Source organism: Crassostrea angulata, chromosome 10, assembly GCF_025612915.1.
Source record: "Crassostrea angulata isolate pt1a10 chromosome 10, ASM2561291v2, whole genome shotgun sequence".
NCBI classification, from domain to species: Eukaryota; Metazoa; Mollusca; class Bivalvia; order Ostreida; family Ostreidae; genus Magallana; species Magallana angulata.
The window spans coordinates 1,071,793-1,093,702 of record NC_069120.1 but is presented as its reverse complement, the minus strand read 5'-3'; the positions used below and the strand labels follow the sequence as shown (position 1 = coordinate 1,093,702).

General features: G+C 33.7%; 1 protein-coding gene and 1 pseudogene across 2 annotated transcripts; one reads left to right on the top strand and one right to left on the bottom strand.

Annotated features, from left to right (window-relative positions):
* Positions 1–8,078: 8,078 nt before the first annotated feature.
* Positions 8,079–10,290, bottom strand: LOC128164553 (tripartite motif-containing protein 3-like). Of its 2 annotated transcripts, none has more exons than XM_052828467.1 (2): positions 10,156–10,290; positions 8,079–9,900 (listed from the first exon to the last, which is right to left on the bottom strand). In XM_052828467.1, exon 2 carries the CDS (start codon positions 9,865–9,867, stop codon positions 8,191–8,193), a length of 1,677 nt encoding a protein of 558 aa, XP_052684427.1. In that variant the 5' UTR covers positions 9,868–9,900; positions 10,156–10,290; the 3' UTR covers positions 8,079–8,190. The 2 variants fall into 2 exon arrangements, with proteins under 2 accessions (XP_052684427.1, XP_052684428.1); XM_052828468.1 differs by having other exon boundaries at positions 10,256–10,279.
* Positions 10,291–12,928: 2,638 nt separating this feature from the next.
* LOC128164561 (SH2 domain-containing protein 4A-like) lies at positions 12,929–21,439 on the top strand (annotated as a pseudogene).
* Positions 21,440–21,910: the final 471 nt, after the last annotated feature.

Here is a 21,910-nt window from a genome sequence, read left to right as displayed (position 1 = left end):
ACACATCTCAGGTAAAAACACACCTGGAATAAGTGATCTCATAGCCACGATGTACAATGGTTACCATGTGGTGGATGATTCTGGTTCATAATATGCCTGTAGTTTATAACCAAACTGTCATCTTGTACGTAGGTTACCATGTGGTGGTCAATAAACATACCACAGGTAATAACACACCTGTTATTAGTAGTAATTGAAGGTACTTTTCTGAGAAAGTGAATATACAATAAAGAAAATCAAAAGATATAAAAACTGAAAATTTCCACATTTTTACCATTAGTTGTAGTTTTTGGAGGAAATTCAAAACAATTTTGATGTTTACATTGAATCAAAGGGCAGACTGATTATCTACTGTTTGTCAGTATATATTCAGAATATTCATTTGGTCACACATATATCGAACAATTTTTTATTTACATTGCTTGACCCATATCTCACCAATATCTCTAGTTACACGTTTTTGACAGTCACAAAGGTCATGGTTTAATATCACTTAGGGCAAATGTCTTCAGGGTTGCTAATAAAGCCTTGTCAATTGCTTGTAGAAAGGGAACTTATTTAAGATTTACAAACATATCTTGTTTTTTTTTTCATCAACTTTAACCTCTTTTTTTCTACAGATGGAAAGATGGATGTAGTACAACACTATGACAGAGATGTTCCCTTGGTTACGGTGCTGATTGGTGTCATAGCAACGTCTACAACAGCCTCGTAGCAACGTGATCATTTTATAATTATTCCTTGCAATTATGGAATTTTACAATGAAAAACTAGGATGTTGGATAAATAAAAGTAATTTGGAAAAAAGTTTCTTTTCTTTTGGTTGTTATTTTTTTTCAATTTTGCAATGTTAAAAAGATCACAGTTCCAATTTTGTTTGTTCCAAAGAAATTTTTCGTGAGGATAACTCCGTGGGTCCAATACATATTATATAACTTTATGTAAAGTTATGGAAATTTTTAATGATATTGATATACATGTAGTATGTTTTAGGGTTTTCTTTTTAAAAGATTTGGCTGAATTCACAATTGTATTACGTGTGTAATGTTGCATTAAAGGCATCTTTGTTGTATTGCTAATAAAATATTAGGAACGCCCACTTAAATAATCTGACCAAAGAAACATTTAAATGTTATATTTACATTCCCCAGTGTCTTGTCTGTAATAGCAATAAAAATCAAATTTGTAATGTATAGTTCAATAATTTCATCAATGACGCAAATGACATACTGTTGGGGCGCAAGCTGGGGTTGACATGCTGGTATATGAGATAAAAATAACGTAAACATGTCACTGATACATGTATATATAGGATATCTCATGATTTGCGATTGTATATGATTTTTATCCAACGAGTTGTGTGTTTTGTATCCCCGAGCCAAGCATGAGAGATCACACGTTTTACTAAGTAATTTATTAATCCCAATTCTTTCGGTAAAAAGTCTAATTGTGAGCCGCACAACACATTATCTACAGGACGTAACAACTTTACGCATGGAAAAAAGTTTAACAAACAAACATTTCATTTTCGAACATTTTTTATGAATTCATGAAAAATAATTGAAACGACATTAAATGCTTCACATTTATAACTCAACACTTTTCAACTGAATATTATTATTTAGTTTTTTATTATACGCCAATCAACCCAATCAACCGTCTAAACCTACGCAATGTTTAATTATGACGTCACGTCGCGTAAGAACACGCAGTGTAATATCAAAAATTAATCTCATGAGTGATATCCACCGTATATTGAGAAAAAACATTTGATAAAATATTTAATCGTACAATTGCTTGAAGTAAAAAGGAATCATTTCTGAGTACTAATATCGAGAGGCATTACGACCAAAATGATAACCTCATAATACTCAAAGAATGATTTCTGTTCCTTAGATATACATAAAGTAACCATTACAAGTATGAAATAAGACCACATTTAACAATGTTAACTGTTTCTCCTTATCTAAGTCATCTTTGAGGTAAGCTTCAGACACATTTCCTGGGACTCGTAAAACTATCGTTTTCCGTCCTCAGATTATGGTTGTAGGGGTAACCAGGGATGATGCTACATTTCCAGACTGTATTTATACCTTGACAAATTTTGGCCAGGAGAGCTACCGAACGCTGAGTACAGGAAGGGCACACCCAGGGGTATCCATTGTCAGCTTTGGCCAAGGTCTCTAGAACTGTAGGCGGTTATTTTACCCTAAATTAGTTCACATTTTACAAGATATGAGATGAAATTTGGCCGTTAATCCTACATCATCATGTTGAGCATCCGACGATAATTTTGGTAGACTGATTGATTTATCTAGGTATAGGACGTGTAATGGGAGTGCATTAAATTACATAAGTGATGAAAGTCAATTAAATAATCGTGTATCCTTGATTTTTAGTACCGTCTTTGTCAAACAAACTACAGAAAAATGCACGTGTTTTGAGAAGGATTGCTTAATGAGCATGTTATATTCATGTCCTCACTTTCCTAAATAATGTCCCGTTTGTATCTAAATTCATTGACATGTGGATGAAGATCTTGTAAACAATACTCATCGGACATTGATATCTTTAGTGACATGACGTCTTTAACGGTTTACACATGAAAAAACTCTGTATTATTTAACCGTCTGTAAAAGTAAACAGTAAAATGACTTTTCTTCGAGCCTAGATTGTTGTCGATCCCTTTTCTTTGGTGGCATCGTTCTGCCCCTACATGCAATATTAATTATGTCAACATGCAAGATGATTATGTTGACATAATTTGTCTTGTATTTAGGGGTCAGAAATATGCCATCATATTTTTCATATGGGACGAACAGTATGATTTATCCAGGACACAGGTCAAGGTTATGGTAAGAATATCCGTAAAATGTTGTTCGAATATATCATTTTGAATAACTTGGGACGATTTTTTTCAAATCATTAATGATAAGAGGGTTATTGTTTATTTAAAAAATTTAAAATGTTACAATGTATAACAGACTCTAATTATTATCTTAAGACAGCTATTGTTTTATTAGAATTAAATATGATGTGTTCCTGGCTGACTTAAATATATCTTGTTTTTAACTTTGTGTTCTAAAAGAAGCGAGAAAATTGTGTTCATCAAGTTCAATACGTTAGTTTATTCCATGACAAACAAACAAACAAATGCATTTGAATGGACCTTTAAACAACGAACAACAAAACTTTTTATTATTTCATTTATAATACACAGGAAATTTGTTTTCAAAAAACCAGATCGACAAGAAAGTGTTTTTAGGATTAAAAATAGATTTATTTAAGATATAGAGGAGGAAATATTCAGAGGATCCAGCAATGAAAAAGGTTTAAGATGGCCAACTTTATACATGTAGTTTGTCACAAAATGACCAAATGACCTAGTGAGAATAGAAGATCCTGACCCTCAAATGATAAGAAAAACTGATTTTACATAAATGATTTATATTTTCTTTCTACATTGAGTTATAAAATACATGATTGAAACAATGATTTGTCCATGAATCCGGTATTGGAGGAGAATGCTGCTTATCAGGTTGATGATCCGTGTATGGCGGTTGTGGCGAGACTATCCTTCAAATATGGTTCTGCTGTTGCTGATCTTGTAGGAGGCTGATGTTCCATTCAATGACGAAGATGTCTACGATGTAAATACGTGGAAAAACACAAGGAATCTACCAGGAAGACTTACACCTGTTAATTGTTCAAATACAAATACATACTTATGTCACAAGGTGCACACCATACCAACACGTGGCATATATACACAAGTACTTCATGTCTCAATGCTAGACATTTTACTTACTCGTAACTTCTGTTACGCATTACATACATGAAATACATGCATTACTTAACACATGGATACACTCACACTTACTCACACTTTACACTCACTAAAATGAGATCAAGACAACGGAACATATGTCATTCATAAGCAATAAGGAATCATTCTTTGCATATTATGAGGTGATAATTTTGGTCGGGGCGTGATCAAATCCAATAAAGCCCGAAGGGCTTTATGATAGATTTGATCACGCCCCGACCGAAATTATCACCTCATAATATGCAAAGAATGATTCCTTATTACTTATATTTATTAAATTTTAAACCATCGTACGATTAAATATTTAAATATTAATAAGCAATGAGTTATGAGTTATATAGTACAAAATCAATACGTAGTGTTATCACAGGCAAAGACACTGGAAAATGTAAATATATATGAGTAAAGACATAAACGGACCACCATAATAAGAAAGCTAAATATAGGTAAACAGATGGTAAAGACATTTAATGATAAACGTGAGTAGCTTTAAGTTGAAATTACCGAGAAACTTCGTAACTGGATGTTTTAAGAGTTTTTCTGCATTTATGAAACAATAACATTTAAAGCACAGTACAAAAAAGGCTTACCTCAGAAAAGCTGGACCATAGGCATTTTAAATAAAGAGTGCTCAAAGGAAAGTTAAAATGTGCCAGGACTAGTACAAGAAAAACAGGAGAAGTCTTTGTTGCGTCCTTCCCCTCGGACTGCCGTGTCCAAACTGTGCACGGACTGATTTTAATTTTAAAGGTCCAGTGAGTTGAGGCTCGTTACAGGTGAATTGTACAGGTAACATTCCGAAAGAGGGGGCTCACCACTGGATAATTACAATTGTCATAAAATCAAAACAAGCAATGTGTGGCTTTTATGTGACATAGTTGTTTTTGCGGATTCCTGTAAAAACCTTTTCAGAAATTATTTTGATATTTTTTTTATATATTTTGATTTTTGAAAATTGAACTAAATAAACAAAATACACATACATAAAAAATTTTGTTCTGAATTTTTCAATTTTTCCGTGGCGTAAATTGAGGGGGGAGGGGGTTGTCGTTGTGTTTTAATGGTGGAAAGATAAAATGAAGCTTTCTAGAAGAATTGACATAAAATAAAAAGTAGAAAATGTAAGCTTTGGAAATTTTGAAAACAAAAATATTCTCTCCTTTTGGTTAATTTTCCTATTTTTTTAATGAATGAATTCATTGTACCAATCTACGTTTGCAATACTCAATGATATCTTTAGATGACTCAATCAAAATACTTTGTGATTTTTTTCTATGTGCAAAAAATAGACGTAATCAAAAAGAATGAATAAATCGATCATTTAAACCCCACCTCCGGATTACGATCGTGAGGATAGGTGGAAACTGTGGTTTTTTTTTTTTGGGGGGGGGGGTTGTCTTGTCAAGATTTTGGATCTCTAACCGCCCCCCCCCCCACTTTCAATTTGCTTTCGACGTCTATGTTTTGTAGCATTTTTTTTATTTGAAGTGCAGAAAATTGCAACTTCCTATACATGTATATTCCTATCGTATATGTACCCATATTTTAAGAGGACCCTAAATAAAAACAGATGGTAGACTTTCCTGGGTATTTGCAGGTACACTAGGGTTGGTGTATATTACACAATGTTAAATTTTGAAGTTTTGGTGTTGTAGTTCTTACGCGAAAAAAAATCCAAGTCGGCCTGCTTGATTACGTTGATTTTTTGAGATGTTTCATTTTTATTTATGTTACATGATAAAGGTTTATTTGATAAATCGATAGGTTTCAGTTCTTCATAAAAATAAATCACCAATATATTTTTATAATGTTCGTTTTAAATAACCACCAGGAATCAGAAAAAACATTTATAAAATAAACTTTAATAAAATAAACAACTGGGGGGAAGACCTTGACCAAGTGCCATCACATCTTGCTAGAACTTATGTGTATTAAAATACTGAGATGTGTTATCTATTACAAGCATTTTAATCTTTATTATTGAAACCTTTTAATGAATGTCATTAATATGCTGTGTCTCTCGTAGCAGTTTAGCGTCACAGAAAAACGATCGGAATCGAGATACAACTTTTGTAAAAGTAAAACAGACGAATATTATGGATGTGAAGATTTATTGTTTTGAAACCTATTCCTGTGGTAAATAGGCTATCAATGCCAAATATATTCTTACTGAATACAGTAAACAAACTAAATGCAGCTTTACTATAGAGTATTGATGTTCTAAGTTTTGTAACATTTTCCCATTTTTCCTCAAAGAATTGGTAAAAAAAATTCTTTAAAGTATAACACGTTAATATATCACATTTTTCAGAAAACATGAAGGAGTGGAATGAAAAACTGATAATAGTGGTAAGAGTCAAAACAATTAAATAATGCAAAAAGTTTAAAAAATATTTATATGCTCCGAATATTTCAATGGGCTATTTGTTTACAATGTGAGGCAGGGATGTGAAAACTACTGTAATCACCATGTTTATTATAAATAAAAAAATTCAATAACAAATATAACATTTTAACATGACTGAATAAATTTTGTAAGTCTGAAACTCTTTATTCTAAAGGTTATCATTTCTACAAGAAATCTACAGATACATTAAGTACAGGGACAAGTGCCAACCTACCAAGTTTCAAACAAAACAGATCAGGTAAACCTTTGTGTAGGTATCAGGAACATGGACAACTGTGTATATTCATTTATATAGATTTATAACTGTTTAAACAAGTTTGATCAATAATATTCTCAAGAATGTACCTCACCTTTTGAGCATCCATCAATGCAATGGAAATGCTTCAATTGTTATTAATAGTTTACTTAATTTTAATCTGTATAAATTGTAAAATAAATGAATTTTACAGTATAATAAGGAGATAAACTATATATAAATACAACACAAACAGGCTAGTTATCATACATGTACAAAAATGTATTAAACCCTAACAATGTATTAAAACAAGAGTGAATATTGTAGGCCCGGGTGAGAACTTTCGATACGCCGCTGCATTTTGATGGTTTCCTGTGAGGGGCAGAGAGAAGTTATAATTCTAACCAACGTGACCATGTGGAGGTTTGTATTTCTACAAAATCAGAATAATTATCATTATAAAAAGCATTATAAGTAACCTTCCTTATTAGGTCACCTGAGTGACTTGGGTGACCTACATGTATTGCGATGCGTTTTCGTTCATTGTCATGCAGTCGTCCTTCGTGCATTAGTACTCATTAATTTTAAACATTTTCAGGATTTTTTTAGTGTACAGGTGGGAGGACAAAATAAAACTGAGTACCGGTAGGTGATTTAGATGAGATAAAGATATTTCACCTTAATAGTAAAATTTATAACCTTTGGTTGAGTGGTTCTGTATCTTTCTTTTTTAAATACATATTTATATTTAAATAATTTATGATTTACATGCTGGAAATAAAAGAACATTAACCTGCCTCATGACAATTAAAATAAGTCAACCTACTCATGTTGGTCATAATTCTCCCTTCTCCAGCCATTGAATAAAATCAAAGATTTTAAAAATTTATAATATCAAATCTATTATCTTCTTAATCACTAAAACTAAGCTGCCATTCGGTGCATCCTTTACCAGATTTTATCTCATACTCAGGTGAACTTTAGGGCCCTTGGGCCTCTTGTTTGTGGTGAGATATATCTATTGTCTTCCTAATTCTTACTTCTGAAGTGCCATAGAGGCAGTATATACTTTTTAATTAACATATTTCATATGCAGGTATTGCTGTGACGGTGTAAGTGTCTACAACATTATGGATGTAATTGGAAGGACTGTTTGCATATGAAATACAAGTAAGTAATCAGGTAATTAAATTCATCAATATTTAATCAAAGAAACTGCAGTAACAGGTTCTTAGATAATTTATTAAAACAAATTTGCATAGTAAGAATTATAAATATGCATTGAGTTATTATTTTAAAAATTAAAAAAAATCAGCATAATTCATAATCACAATTTATTTGTATGTAATATTTAACAATCTGTTTACTATATACTGTAGCATATTCATTTGTTTACATCCATCGGTATACAATGAAGTATAAATTATCATATGATTATAGAGATTGTTCACCTGTAATTTACACAGCCATGTTGTTTACCTGTACATTTTCTGTTATTTATACACACACTTTGTTGACACATGATACATACACATGGTTTGTTTGTATATAATATATATACTGTATTTATATATAGTTCATATCAATGAAACATACCTACAGTTTACATATTTGTTGGTAATACACACAGTTTGTTTATATATGTAGGTATACACACAGTTTGTTTATATATGTAGATATACACACAGTTTGTTTATGTATGTAGATATACACACAGTTTGTTTACAGGTAATACTGGATTTTCTTCACTTTACCTGTGATCATCTCACCCACAAAGAGGTTGTCTCTGGTGTCCACACATAAACCATGTGGTTTCTGTAAATGACAGTTGTCAATGTAGCGGAGGAACTGTCCGTCCTGATCCAGGATGTGGATACAGTGGTTGTCACGGTCTGCTGTCAGGATCCGACCCTGGCTGTCTGTTGTGATGCCGTATGGATAGAATGATCCCTTGGTAGTAGAGGGAGGACCAGTGTAGGTAAACCGGAGTTTCCCGGCCTGATTGACCACCACTACTGCACGGGCTCCAAAGTCTGACACACAGATATCTAGGTTCCTGTTCTCACTGATGTATTTAGTGTATCTACCAGATGAATAGAGAGGTTGTCCTTTGTCGTCGTACTGAATACTTTGCTTCTCTGTGGAGCCAGAGTAACACACAACTTTTGTTTGTTTATAATCATCACTGACCATGACAACCAGGAGGTCACCAGAGGAGGAACTACAGACACCGCGAGGTTTCCACCCCCGTAGTCTGATCACTGTCTGTATCTGTGTATTCTTCACTATGTTCACAGTTCTATCCCAGTTATCAGTATAAACTAGATCCCCACTCCTTGTCACTGCTATGTCTCGTGGTTCGTTCCCTGACTTGGTTTGGACTGACTTCACTAGTTTTCCCTTTAGGTTGTACAGTCTCATCTTGTTGTCATCACCACACGTCCATAGTTCTTCATCCCCCAGACAGGACACACTGCGTAATCTATTAGAGTCTCCATACTCGGTGTTTATCTCCGTGATGATCCGTGGTACATCAATGAGCGGTCTGTCCGGGGGAGAGGACTCAGCACCGGGGGAATCCATGGTGTAGACTTGTTCTTCTATTTTGATAGATGACGCTGACAGAGAACCAAACTGTTGATAAAGCTGTTCTTTGTTGATCTTCTGAGGGGTAAAACTTGGTAAGGACACTGTGAGTTTAGGAGGCAATCTTCTGAATTCAGCATTCCTGGATTTGTAGGCAGAGACAAGACTGACATCATTGGAGTCCACTAACTTCTTCAGTTCAGCAATGATCTGTGTGATTTCATCAATGGTGCGTGTGATTTCATCTTCCTGTTTGTTGAGGACGGCCAGGTGTTTGGTGTCCATTTCATTGAGATCAGATTTCAGTTTGTGGATCATGGTGTCTATTTCTCTGTGCAAGGCTTCTCCATGTTTGTCTATTGCTGATGTCAATTTCTGGCTGTTTTCATTCAGAGCAGCTTTCTGAACTGGGATATTAGAGGCAATCTGTTGATATTTAGGAGAAATGGAATTTTCTAATTCTTGCATTTCTCTCTGTAAAAGTTCTTTTTTGCTTTCACTATGTTTAACAATGTCGACTGGTTTATGTCCTAAATGTTCTCCAGAAATACAGAGTGTGCAAATAGGAATGTCACATTGTTCACAGTGAAGTTCACATTGTTTTGTGGAATGTTTAGGACACTTAGGATAATTTGGAGTAGATCCCCGCTTTTTAAATGGCACCACTTTGTGTTCTGTGGATTCATCAGAGAGATGTTCCCCAACACAGGCTTTACACAGATGTATGTGACAAATATCACAGTACATAGGGGGTCCCGGGGTCTCACAGAGACGACACCGTAACACATCCTGGGCACTGCGACGAGGATGCATGGTCAGGCACCCGATGTAACTTACTCATGGATCCTGAAATAAAATATTTATGATTATTTATCTCTTAAAACTCCCAATGCTTTTTAAAATGCCTATAAGAAATTAAATGTTTGTTAATATTATGACTACATACCTATTCTGTTATAAAGAAAACTGCCCGTGTGTATCATTCATATTTATCTTTAGTAGATATATATACTTTGACCTTTTCCTGTCCTTGCATGTTTTTTTACAGTGTAATTGTTAAAATTGGTATCATAGTTATAATATAAATTTCAAAACACTTACTTGGTCTAATTGAATAAAAAGATGTATGGTTATTTTCACTATTTTTTATCCATTCAAAGTAGAATATATCTATTATTCCGATAGGTACAAACTGATTAACCTTAAACTTCTATCATGGCGGCTCTAGGTATTTACTCTTCCTGGTCTGGTTACCTGCCGAAAGTCACGTGATGGATTTTAAATGTCTCAGGGACAGACTAAATAGATGACATATTTCTTTTATCCCCCCTCTGTCTATGTTGGGGATCATGTGGAAACTTTAATTAAAACATTGTAGAAGTCTCTGAGTATGTCAGCCACATGATTATTTGTGATATATTAAAAGAATTTTCTGCCAACAAGTGAAAATTGAATTTAGAACGTTAACATGTGTAGAAGGCTGAAAGATAATTAAAACCATATACAATTTATTTATATCAAAAGTAAAGTCCATATACCTGATTGATGTCATAGTTGAGGTATATGAAATGATTTAGTTCCACAAAATCGGTGTTTTGGCATGAAATATTGGGTACTTACCATATTTTATTGGTGGGGGGGGGGGGGGCATGAAGGGTGTGTTTGCTTCAATACCATTATTTATTGTGAAGTGTACAACAAAATAAAAAATAATGATGCGTGGGCTTGAGTACATGAGGCTGAAACAACCTTGCACTCTATTCTCGGGGAAGCCAAAAGTACATTCATAAAAAATTAAAAAGAATATCATAGGGGACAAGTGGTCTTTATGTTGGAGTCAAGTTCGTCTTGACCGGTGGGTGTTGTCCTGAATTGGGGGCAGGTTGTCTCTTAATTGGTGTCTCTGTGGCGACATGTTTTAGGGAGAGTTATTCTGACCTTCATATCAACCACCAAAGACAGGACTTTACTAGATATAGTTCTCTCTCTCTCTCTCTCTCTCTCTCTCTCTCTCTCTCTCTCTGTGTTATCCATTATTAGGGTCTCGATATACAGGTACCTTATAGTCATGAGTCTATTATTCCTTCTATCCATCATTCCATCCATCTGGATGTCCGATATCACTAGTACAGAGCATATAGTTTCTTTTCTCTTGGCCCAATCTGGGTCATACTTCACCCACAGAGTGTTTTGGGGTAAAGGATGTGCAGTGACTTTGAACAAAGTATGATGGTCACAGGCCATAGCCAACCTCTGTGTAAAGTCCCTGTCTTCAGACTTGGCCATATATAGTTTCTCCTTTCCCCTAAGTCTGACCTGAGTCCGTGCGCTGCTGTTGTTAAGTCAAATCATTCTCCATGGCATGAAGGCAGATTAGGCCGGTGCTTATCTCCAGCTTCTGTGGTGCTAAGCGGATGTGAGTCATTGACTCCCCCTGAATGGGTCATCAGTCCATTGCAAGTAAACTCCTAGCGTAAACTGGTACTCAATTTCAGCTGGGTGGACTTAGAAAATGTAGAGCAAGTATTCCTTGACTATATGCACAACACATGACATCATGAGACCACAGAGGGATTTGAATCAGTGACCTTTTCTTTACTGGTCTAACGCGTCTGACCTGACTGAGCCACGTGCTCCACCCATGCATTGTAGAGGAAGTTTAAATCAATCACAGATTAATCAAAGCATAGTTCACTTCAAAGTTATAGAATAAACCTCAATTTAACAATGTAATCATTACTTTTATTAAATGTGTCATTTCATAGGCCAATCACTGCTTGATGATGCATTTGTAGGCTGTGGGTTTAAACATATTGTGTACAGTCATATGCAGACAAATTAGATTAATGATGATACGGCTTAATTTGTCAGTGGCTTTACATGTAGTAACTCAAATTTCTATAAATAAAGAAAAAAGTAAGGGAGGAAATACTGGTTAGATTTTAGTATCATGTTTTACAGAGAATCTTGGATTTCCTCTGTTTCTCATTTTTTATTCCGTCTACTCTCTCCTATGTTTTAAGATGCTTAAATTACAACATTTGAGAATTCATTAGAAACTTTAATGCTTTGTCTTTTTTGGTTAATATGTATAGTTTGCAGTCTGAACTTTTAAAATTATTTTGTTCAATTTCCTTCAGTCACATAAAAATGTGTTTGTTCTTGAAAAAGAAAATATAATATTTAATGCAGCTCAAAGGAATTAAATTAAAATCAGATTCATAAAAAATAATATAATAGGTCTATACTTTCTGGTAGGATAATTTGAATATTGGTATTACGGTGATCAATAAGAAAATAAAATGATAATTTAATGTTTTTATCTTCCATTGCTAAAATTGAACATAGACATATAGGTCACATACCACTATTTTTACCCCGTGCTCATTGATCAAGTAGTTCTATTCTAAAAATGTATGTTTTTTTCCAAAAATTCCCAGGGGTGCTAAATGGGCGAATTTGGCGCCTTTTAGGGCATGGATGGAAAGAAGAAGGTTTGAAAAAAAATACTAGCTAAAAATAATTGGGAAAATCGATCTTTAAAGGCGCAATAGTAAGGGTGTAAAGAGGCCAATGTTTACAAATATTCCGAAGTGAAAGTGGATATTGCAGGGTAGGGGTTATTGTAGGGGCCATATCTCAGCTCCCTCTCAATTGATTTTCCTGTCCTTTGGGAATGTTGTTGGACTAATGTTTGTCTGTCATTATGCCAAATTTGAATAGATTTGAGCCGGTGGAATTTTTTATATGAATTTTTGTTTTATAAAGGAATAAGAGGGAAAAATAATTGTGGTCTGTGTCCTATTATAACGTTATATGTCTATGAATTGAATTATGATGACTTATGATTATCTCCCTTGAGAAAATTCATTTTTCCCGCCATAACATCGTGAAATATTTTTTCCGGGTTAGCAGCGCCACCAACAGGAAGTTTTGGTAAAGTGGAAGTAGAAAGCGAAGGTGCTGTACTTCACAAAACAGCATGATGCTATGGACTTATATTTAGTGTAGAAGATATTAACTATGGAAGAATGATGCATTAGTTTCCGCCATATCATTTCAGCACGGCATTGATTGCGTTGGTCGAATCGTAAGTAGAGCATTAAAATGTGTTGCCCCTTGTTACACAGCTGTTATAAGAGAAGAGACTAAATATTTGGTTGTTGCGGCCTGTTGGTTAGCAATTCTCAGTTGTTGGTTGTTTTTGCTATTTACTTAATGTCTGTGATGCGAATACACGCATATTAGATTGACTGGAGTACGATTATCTCGTTGTGAAAATCTCTCTCTCTCTCTCTCTCTCTCTCTCTCTCTCTCTCTCTCTCTCTCTCTCTCTCTCTCTCTCAACTAATGCTTTGGTAAGCAATGGAATGATATTGGACATTTTAAACTATACCTTTCACTTGTCTGCATTAAGAGAGAAATCAGAGAGTGTAATTACTTTCATTTTGATGTCATTGTCAGAATGGGATGACTTGAAGATTGTCATTACACTGTTACAAGCTAATGGACAAACTTGTTGAATTTGACCTTAAGGGCTGTAACTGATTGACCTATATAATAAATAGTTTCACTGATCATTTACATTGTTTGAGTTGCTTTAATTTATTCAAACATGCAAATATTCTTGTCCCCATTAAACAATTTAAAATTGAGGTCATGTTGATAAAACTTACCAATTGTTGACATATCTATGTCAGCTATACTGTATTGAATTTCATGGAAGAGAAAACTACACTGTACAAAATTATTTGTGTTATTGATTTACATTTGCACTGAGCAATGATTTTTTTTTGCGGGGGGGGGGGGGCTGTCTTTACAAAACTTGTTGTAGTCAAATAATGCATCTGTTCCTAAGTTAACTTTCATGATTTTGTGGTGGGTAGTTAGTCGCTGATACCAGTGTTGTATGATATGATGTACTGTGATGTAACAATATACAGAGGAAGGAGTATTCTACTTACTGATAAACAAGACAATGATACCAGTTCATTGAATGTCATTCTCCACCTTACAACACAGACGTTATTACACACATTAGATCTATGGAGAAGCAATAGGGAACATCTGGGAAGCAGTGATTCAGCAAACAGTTAATGTCCCAATGTTGTTAAAACAAAGGATATATACACAAGTTGTTTGTGTTTTTGTATTCCTTGTTATACAGAGATTTACTAAACCATTGTTTCTCTCTTTCATCAAAACTCCTGTCTAGATTTTTTATTTTTATTGGAAGAAAGAAAAATATAGATTTGTGTATTTTGATTTCTTATCAACCAGTCAGATCAAAACATCCTTAGCATTCAAGATTAAAAACTGCCATTCAGCGGAATTCTACAAGACATTTTGTAGATTCTCAGTGTGATTGGAACTCTGTAGTGATATGATAAAAACTGTGTGTTGACTCTGCTCCCAGGTATCTGGTGTTGATTACTTACTGGAGGGGGGTAGGCGTGAGATGTTTGGGGTACCAGGATGCCGTGTATACGGTAGGGGGAGGGATTGACTGGCGTGAGTCATGTGATCAGTTTGTTTTGGCAGCGGTAAGATAACGGGATGACAGCAGACTGACAGACTGGAGTCATCCTTGATATTGTCAGGTCATCGTAATAATCCAACTCCCAGCGGAAGTGAATTCACTATCTATATATAAACCCCTCTCTATCTTAAACCATCATAATCTGTTCATCTGTGAATCAATTGAATCTGTCTTGTACCAAGAGAATTGAAATTACATACAACATCATGTAAAAGATATAAAACCGTTAAATCAGCGGTTCATTTGTTTTTATTTAAATGTTGGCCAATTAAGTCCATAATCTAAGGAAGAGGAAGAAAGAGTTAGAAACTTAGAATTAATTAATTCAGAGAAATAGCTTTATTATAACTTATTACCGGACATCTGTGGAAGGTAATTTAAAGTATGTAGATAAACATGTATTTTGAAATGTTTTAGGAAAGAGACATTAAACATAAAATACATATCAGTGATTTTAGAATTGAGGTCCTTTGTAAAGTTGTCTCTCACACTCTGAAAGTCTCAATGAACATTAATCTAACGGAGCGACCGTCAGGTAGAGAGCATTACAACTGAAGTATGGCCAATGATTATTATGAGGAAGTTGTTTGTGAACACTCAAACGTTCTTGAGTCTAGTAAAGTATTTATCAACATACTATTTCCTTGTGCATTTCTAAATCAGAGAAAACATAAAAATAGATCTATTGCCTTTAACTTACCCTGGATTCTATTTGATCTAGAGGTAATATGAGAGAAAGTCTGTAAACGTGGTAAAGTGTTGGTAAAAATGTAAAATGTGTAGTGAAATTTTCATTGTATTGATATCAAAGTAATAAAATTCTTCATTTAAAAGAATTGTGTTAATGTGTCAAAAGTTTTTAAACCAGATGTATTCAACAGTATTGAATAAAATTTAATTATGAGTTTGAAAGTGTTTTTTATTGGCAAATATTGTTCTTGATATGCAGTGTTTTATTTACTCTAAGAAGTACTGTTAATATTTCATTGTAATGCTTTCAAATTAACGAAAATTCATCATTAAAACAAACTGTTAATTATGTTTGGTTTGTGGGTTACAGGTCAGTACGAGTCCACCATGTTACAGCAGATTCTCCAGACGATGACTGTCGACCCTGACCTCCTGTCAGAGCTGTCGGACGAACAGAAGGCCATACTGTTTGTCAAAATACGAGAGGTGGGTGATGTACCTTAATCTGTACCACAAACAGATATATACACATGCAGTTCTATATGTAAATTATACAGAAGGCCATAATGTTTGTCAAGATTTGGAAGGTGGATGATGTACCTTAATATTGTGTATACCACATACAGTTATACATATACATCATACAGAAGGCCATAATGTTTGTCAAGATTTAGGAGGTGGATGATGTACCTTAATCTGTACCACAAACAGATATACACATACAGTTATACATGTATATAATACAGAAGGCCAAACTGTTTGTCGAGATACGGGAGGTGGGGAGATGTACTTTAATATTGTATATACCACATTTAGTCATACATGTACATCATACAGAACACCATAATGTTTGTCAAGATTTGGGAGGTGGGTGATGTACCTTAATATTGTCTAAATCACATACATGTAGAGTTATTCATGTATATCATACAGAAGGCCATACTGTTTGTCAAGATATGGGAGGTGTTTGATATTATATAAATAGTGCCTGTTTGGGAGGGTAACTGTTGAAATTGACACCCTGAGAAAACCATTGTCAAGCTCTGCTTCGCGTCGGTTGACAACGGTTTTCGAGGGGTGTCAATTTCAACTGTGTCTTCCCAAACAGGCACTATTTATTTTATTATATTGAATGTCTTAATTTTAAAGAAAATTTTACTGCTTTTATATACATGTAGAAATGAAGTGAATTCTATGGGGAACCGTACGAGCATAATGTATGTGCATGAAACAATTTGTTTTATTATACTTTTACTTTCATGTTAAATACTGAATTCTAATTGGTTTGGACGAATTAGACGCAGCTGATAATCCGTTCTATTACCCTCAGCGTTAGCAACACGCTAAAAAACGGGTAACAGTATATAAATAGTGCCTGTTTGGGAGGGTAACTGTTGAAATTGACACCTCGAGAAAACCATTGTCAACCGACGCAATCAGATTTCAGTATTTAACATAAAAGTATAATTAACCTTATTATTGTCTGTACCACATGCAGTTATACATGTATATCATACAGAAGGCCATAGTTTGTCTGTAAACAGCAGGTTGGCGATGTCCCTTAAACATTTTATGTTCAATTGAAATTAATATACCATAAACGTATTACATTTTATGTTCGATTGAAATCAATATACCGTAAATGTATTACATTTGGCTCTGTATTTCATTAAATTAGACTAATTAGTGGTTTTAGCAGAGAGCAGCTTCTGCTAAATCAGGTACATTTCTAAATATAATGTATACAGATATTTGAATAAATGCATTCAGAAATGTACTTAATCAAATCTTTGTTAGCATGTAGAAAAGTGAATTTCTGCAAAATATCAAGACTATAAATTTAAAAATGTTCAAGTGTAAAAGAATATATTTATGCCAGTTTTGCTTGAATTAATTTTATAGTTTATATGTAACTGTTAACTTTTTATAAATATTGATAAATGCTGATCTAATTAATGGCTTATTATGTGAGTTGATTGAATCTGACAAATGTTTTCCTATCTTTTAACCCAGGAACAAGTCCGGAGGTACAACGAGTTTGAGAAGAAGAATCAAGATGACCGGATCCCAAGGAAACCCAAGAAAGGTATGCTGTAACACAATGGTTGTATGCTATGTGTTGTACTCTTATCCAGGTCGTTATACTGTTGTTAATTACTGAAAGTACCATTTTAATTGTTTCAGTACAAACCAATGCTCCAAGTTTGTCATCATACTATACTAAAGATTTCAATGTAGAAATTGTGAGATATGTTGATGATATACTAAGAGTATTACTTTCCACCCTAACAGAGAGGGTGGTCTGTTTTAATGGCTTCCTGCCCTAATTACAGGTTAATGTAGCGGTTCCCTGGGGTCAAGGTATCGACTTTAACACCTTGGTCTGAGTGTCACAGTGTAACTCTCATTTAATTAAACTGATTTCACTAACGTCAGTACTTCCTGATTTTAGACCATCAATGGTCTTACAGATAATTAATGCTTTAAGTGTGTATGTGCAAGTAATTAGTGGCTGATTGTAGAACTCATAGCAATCTATCTTAATGAACTCTCTAATGATACTCAGGAAAATATATATCTGTATTGATAAGAATTAATTATTAAGTAAAACGTAATAAAGGAAGAGAAGCTATTTGATAAAGCAAAAATATCATAATTTGGTTAGGAGCTTACAATAACTTCATTTCAGTCGACATAGCCTTTTTGTAGGATTTATAATGTTTTAAAGGTTCATAAAGGTCATTATTTCTAAATTTTCAAGTTTAGCTATAATTAAGATTATATTTCACAAGATTGTTGCATTAAAATTGACGGTGAAGGGGTACCATTAAACCTGAATGAAAATTGAGCTACCACAATCTTTAATGTTCTCTCGGATTTATATGATCCAAATGATGGCTTTAATTTTTAGACACAGCACTGCTTAAAGATTAATTTATTTTTCCGCGCTGTTTTAAACATGATTTGGACTGTTGAACAATTGCAGATACAAACTTCCTTTATTTGAAGGGAGACAACTTCAGGCCCCGTAATTGATCTAAACAATCAAGTCACTTAAAAGTCCATTTACATGTCATAGATAAAATTCAAGGAACATGTACAGATGATAGCTATCTTCCAAGTTCTCTGTGTATTTGTGCGTCTTTTTGTGGATTTGTTTGAGGTGGCTATGATTCTGGATATGATTCATGTATGTTTTATTCTTGTCATTTTTACCATTTATTTCATCATAGCTTTGTTATTAATGCGTCTGATTTGTTGAGTAGGGAGAAAGAACGTGGACTTCCTGTTGGGCAAGAATGGCAGGGAGTTGGTCTGGGTGATGGGAGAACACAAAAACGACAGGTCTATAGAGTAAAAGATGGAGTTAGAGATCCAGGAGAGAGCACTCAAGGAGGCCGAGCGTGAGATCGAGGAGATCAGGTGAGATATAGGAAAATCAGTAATGACATATTGAGTCTTTGTAATGGGAAAACACAAAATTGACAAATCTATAGAAGAAATGATCAAGAGATCCAGGAAAGTTAATCTAAGGAGGCCAAGTATGAGATCAAAAGATCAGTTGAGGTATAGTGAGATCTGTAATAAAATATAGGGTCTGGGTGATGGGGATCACAAAAACGACATCTCTATAGAAGAGATGATCGAGTTAGAGATCCAGGAGAGGGCACTCAAGGAGGCCGAGTGCGAGATCGAGGAGATCAGGTGAGATAAAGTGAGATCAATAATGACATACTGAGTCTTGGTGATGGGGTTCGTAAAACATAAGTGTGTTTTTGTGATACAAAGACTCATCATCACCTTTGCTTTTGGGAGTGGCTTTAGAGTAGAAGTGTAAGAGATGTTTTTACCATTTGCAACCAAACCCTTTATGTTTTAATTTTAAAAGTATGAATTGTATTTTAGAAATAAAATGTGGTGATAATAAAAAATGTTCCAAAGTCCAAAGAAAAAATGCAAAACAGGAGCAGAGGAAACATGGACCTCTACAAAAATTAGAGGTAGGATCAGGTGCCATGAAGGAGTCAGCATTTTCTGCTGAACGGTCCTGACAGTGTATGACTTTTGGAGTTTAGTGTTTGATTGTGTAATTAATGCAACAAATCTTGACTCCTTAATGATTTTATGCAAATGTCAAAATGCAGCAAAAACAATTTACCTTTGAAAATTTGAATGCTCTCAATGCACTTACACTGGGTGTTTTTGGTTTAGAGTAAAAAAACCTATATATTATGTCTGTCATTTGTGTAGTTTTAATTCTTTGATAAAAATGGGCTGTTTAAGATTTCATTGATTTTTAAATGTTTATTTTAATTCTTTTTTGTAGTTTTAACTTGTTAAAAGTTTATCAATAACTTCTACTATATTGTTCCTAGGAAAACATGTACACTCATATGAAAAGTTACTGTAATGAAACCTTTGTGTTCAGTTGTCAGAGGAATCAGAAGTTTCAGGTACTATTTGATTTTAGCCTTTATTTAGGCTTTTAAGCTCTTTGGCTTTCTGAAATATCATTAAGTAATGAATCAATGTCATAGCTGGATTCAAGAATTTCAAATGTCCATATCTTCAATAAGAAGATTGAAAGTAAGGTCATAATCCTCATTCAGTTAATTAGTCTACACTACATGAACATGTATTAATTATATTCCGAGTGTTTCAAATTTTTGCATTGAATTAAACTTTTTCTTGAAGGAGTTTCCAAATGCATGCCTGAGACAAGGTGTAAAAAGTTTTTATTTTTCGTATTTTCAAATTTATTTTAACAAAAAACTACACTTAATGTGAATATTAACATTGAGTTGTGACTTTCATTTGCAACCATAAATGTGTATTTTTCTGATGATTCCACTTTGAAATACCCTCTAAGTAAATGCAGTGCCAGATGCCAACTTACCAAGTTTCATCTGAATCAGATCAGGTATATCTTAGTGTACATGTCAGGAATCAATAAACAGCGTGTATTACTGATAAAAAAAACATGATTTATATGGTTAATATATTCTTTTTGAGAATGTATTACACCTTTTAAGAATTCATCAATGCCATGGAAATAATTCAAATGTACACCATGATCTAGCAAGTGTAAAATGTTCCTATTGTTGATCTGTTTGCAACGTAGAAGAAAGTGATAAGTTTTACATGTAGAAATTTTACCTTTGTTGATATATTTTGTATTTTCAACGTACAAAAAAGATGTGATTGGTCACAAGTTATGCATACAGTAATATAAACTTGAAAATAAAAATAAGACGTTTTAACAATGGTTACATTTGAAATGTCTTTTTTGTGATATAACAACAACTTAGATTTTGTTTTTATTTTTTAATAAATTCATTATCGGCACATTGCTTCTTCAACGAAGTCACATAGTTGTTTTTCTCAGCATGGAAACACAAAATCTGCGTTACTTGAAAAATTGATACGTATCAAATTACATACACTGTTGGGGCACAAAATGATGAAAATAATATAAAAATAGTACGAGAGAAAAATGACTCACTTTTATCAAAATATCATATAGCTGCATATTTCAATGGGTAAGTTTATTTCTATCCTGCAAATCTCCTGTAAAGAAGAAATTAATTCTTGTAGAATTCTAAAACAAACGTCATATCATGAAGCAAATTCAGAACGCTTGTTCAGAGTGGACTATACCTTTGTTAACTTGACCGCTTTGCTTCCTCTGTAGCACCACCAAATGTTGACCACCTCCTCATCTGATGGTTGTGTACAAGTTCACCAGCTGAGCTCAGAGGAGCCCATTCCTGTTTCATCCTTGAAAGTTCATAATAATGAGGCCTGGATCACAGTTTCAGTTACTGAGACACCAATGTTGTCTGCACAGGTTGGCATATTTACACAAATATCTAGAAATTTTAACAGTCCAAAATCATCCGAACTTCAATAATTTTAAAGGAGGTTTTTATCTGTCTTAAATTGTTCTTGTCAAGATATCAACCTTCTTGATTAGCATGGAGTTGCATATTTACTGTTTTGAATCTAAGATATTGTACATTAACCGATTATTCTGCTGTGTATGTTTTGTTCAATACCATTACATAAGAAACCTTCATATATAAATTTGTAGGTTTGATGTTAACTAATGGGCTAGAATATGAAAAAGTCTTCTTCACCAATACTCTTCAGTAAAAGGTAGGTCTCTTAATAACCTAGCTATGAAGGAACATACTACACTACATGCAGATATCAGCAAAATAAGTTAATGATTTACATATACTAGTTTTAATAAATACATGTATGACACAGTAAGTTTTGTAATTTTGCAAGATTTGGTAAAAATAAAAATCCATTTAAGGAAAATTTGTTTTTAATTTTGAAACAAACAGAAAAATTATGTCTATTATAATGTTACTGATTTTAATGTCAATATTTTGCTAATATGAAGACATGAGATGGGCATGTGCAGTATTTAGTATTGTCCAGTCAGAGACCATCCACTTTATACAGGAAGGAAAGAATTATCCTTTATACATTATAAATATATACATAAATAAAATGTTTTTTATGTCCTAAATATGTGTATCACAAATTATCATTTAAATGTCTACAAATAGTTTTCTCTCTCCTTTTTAGCAACAAAATATATCTCAGGTAATAACACAC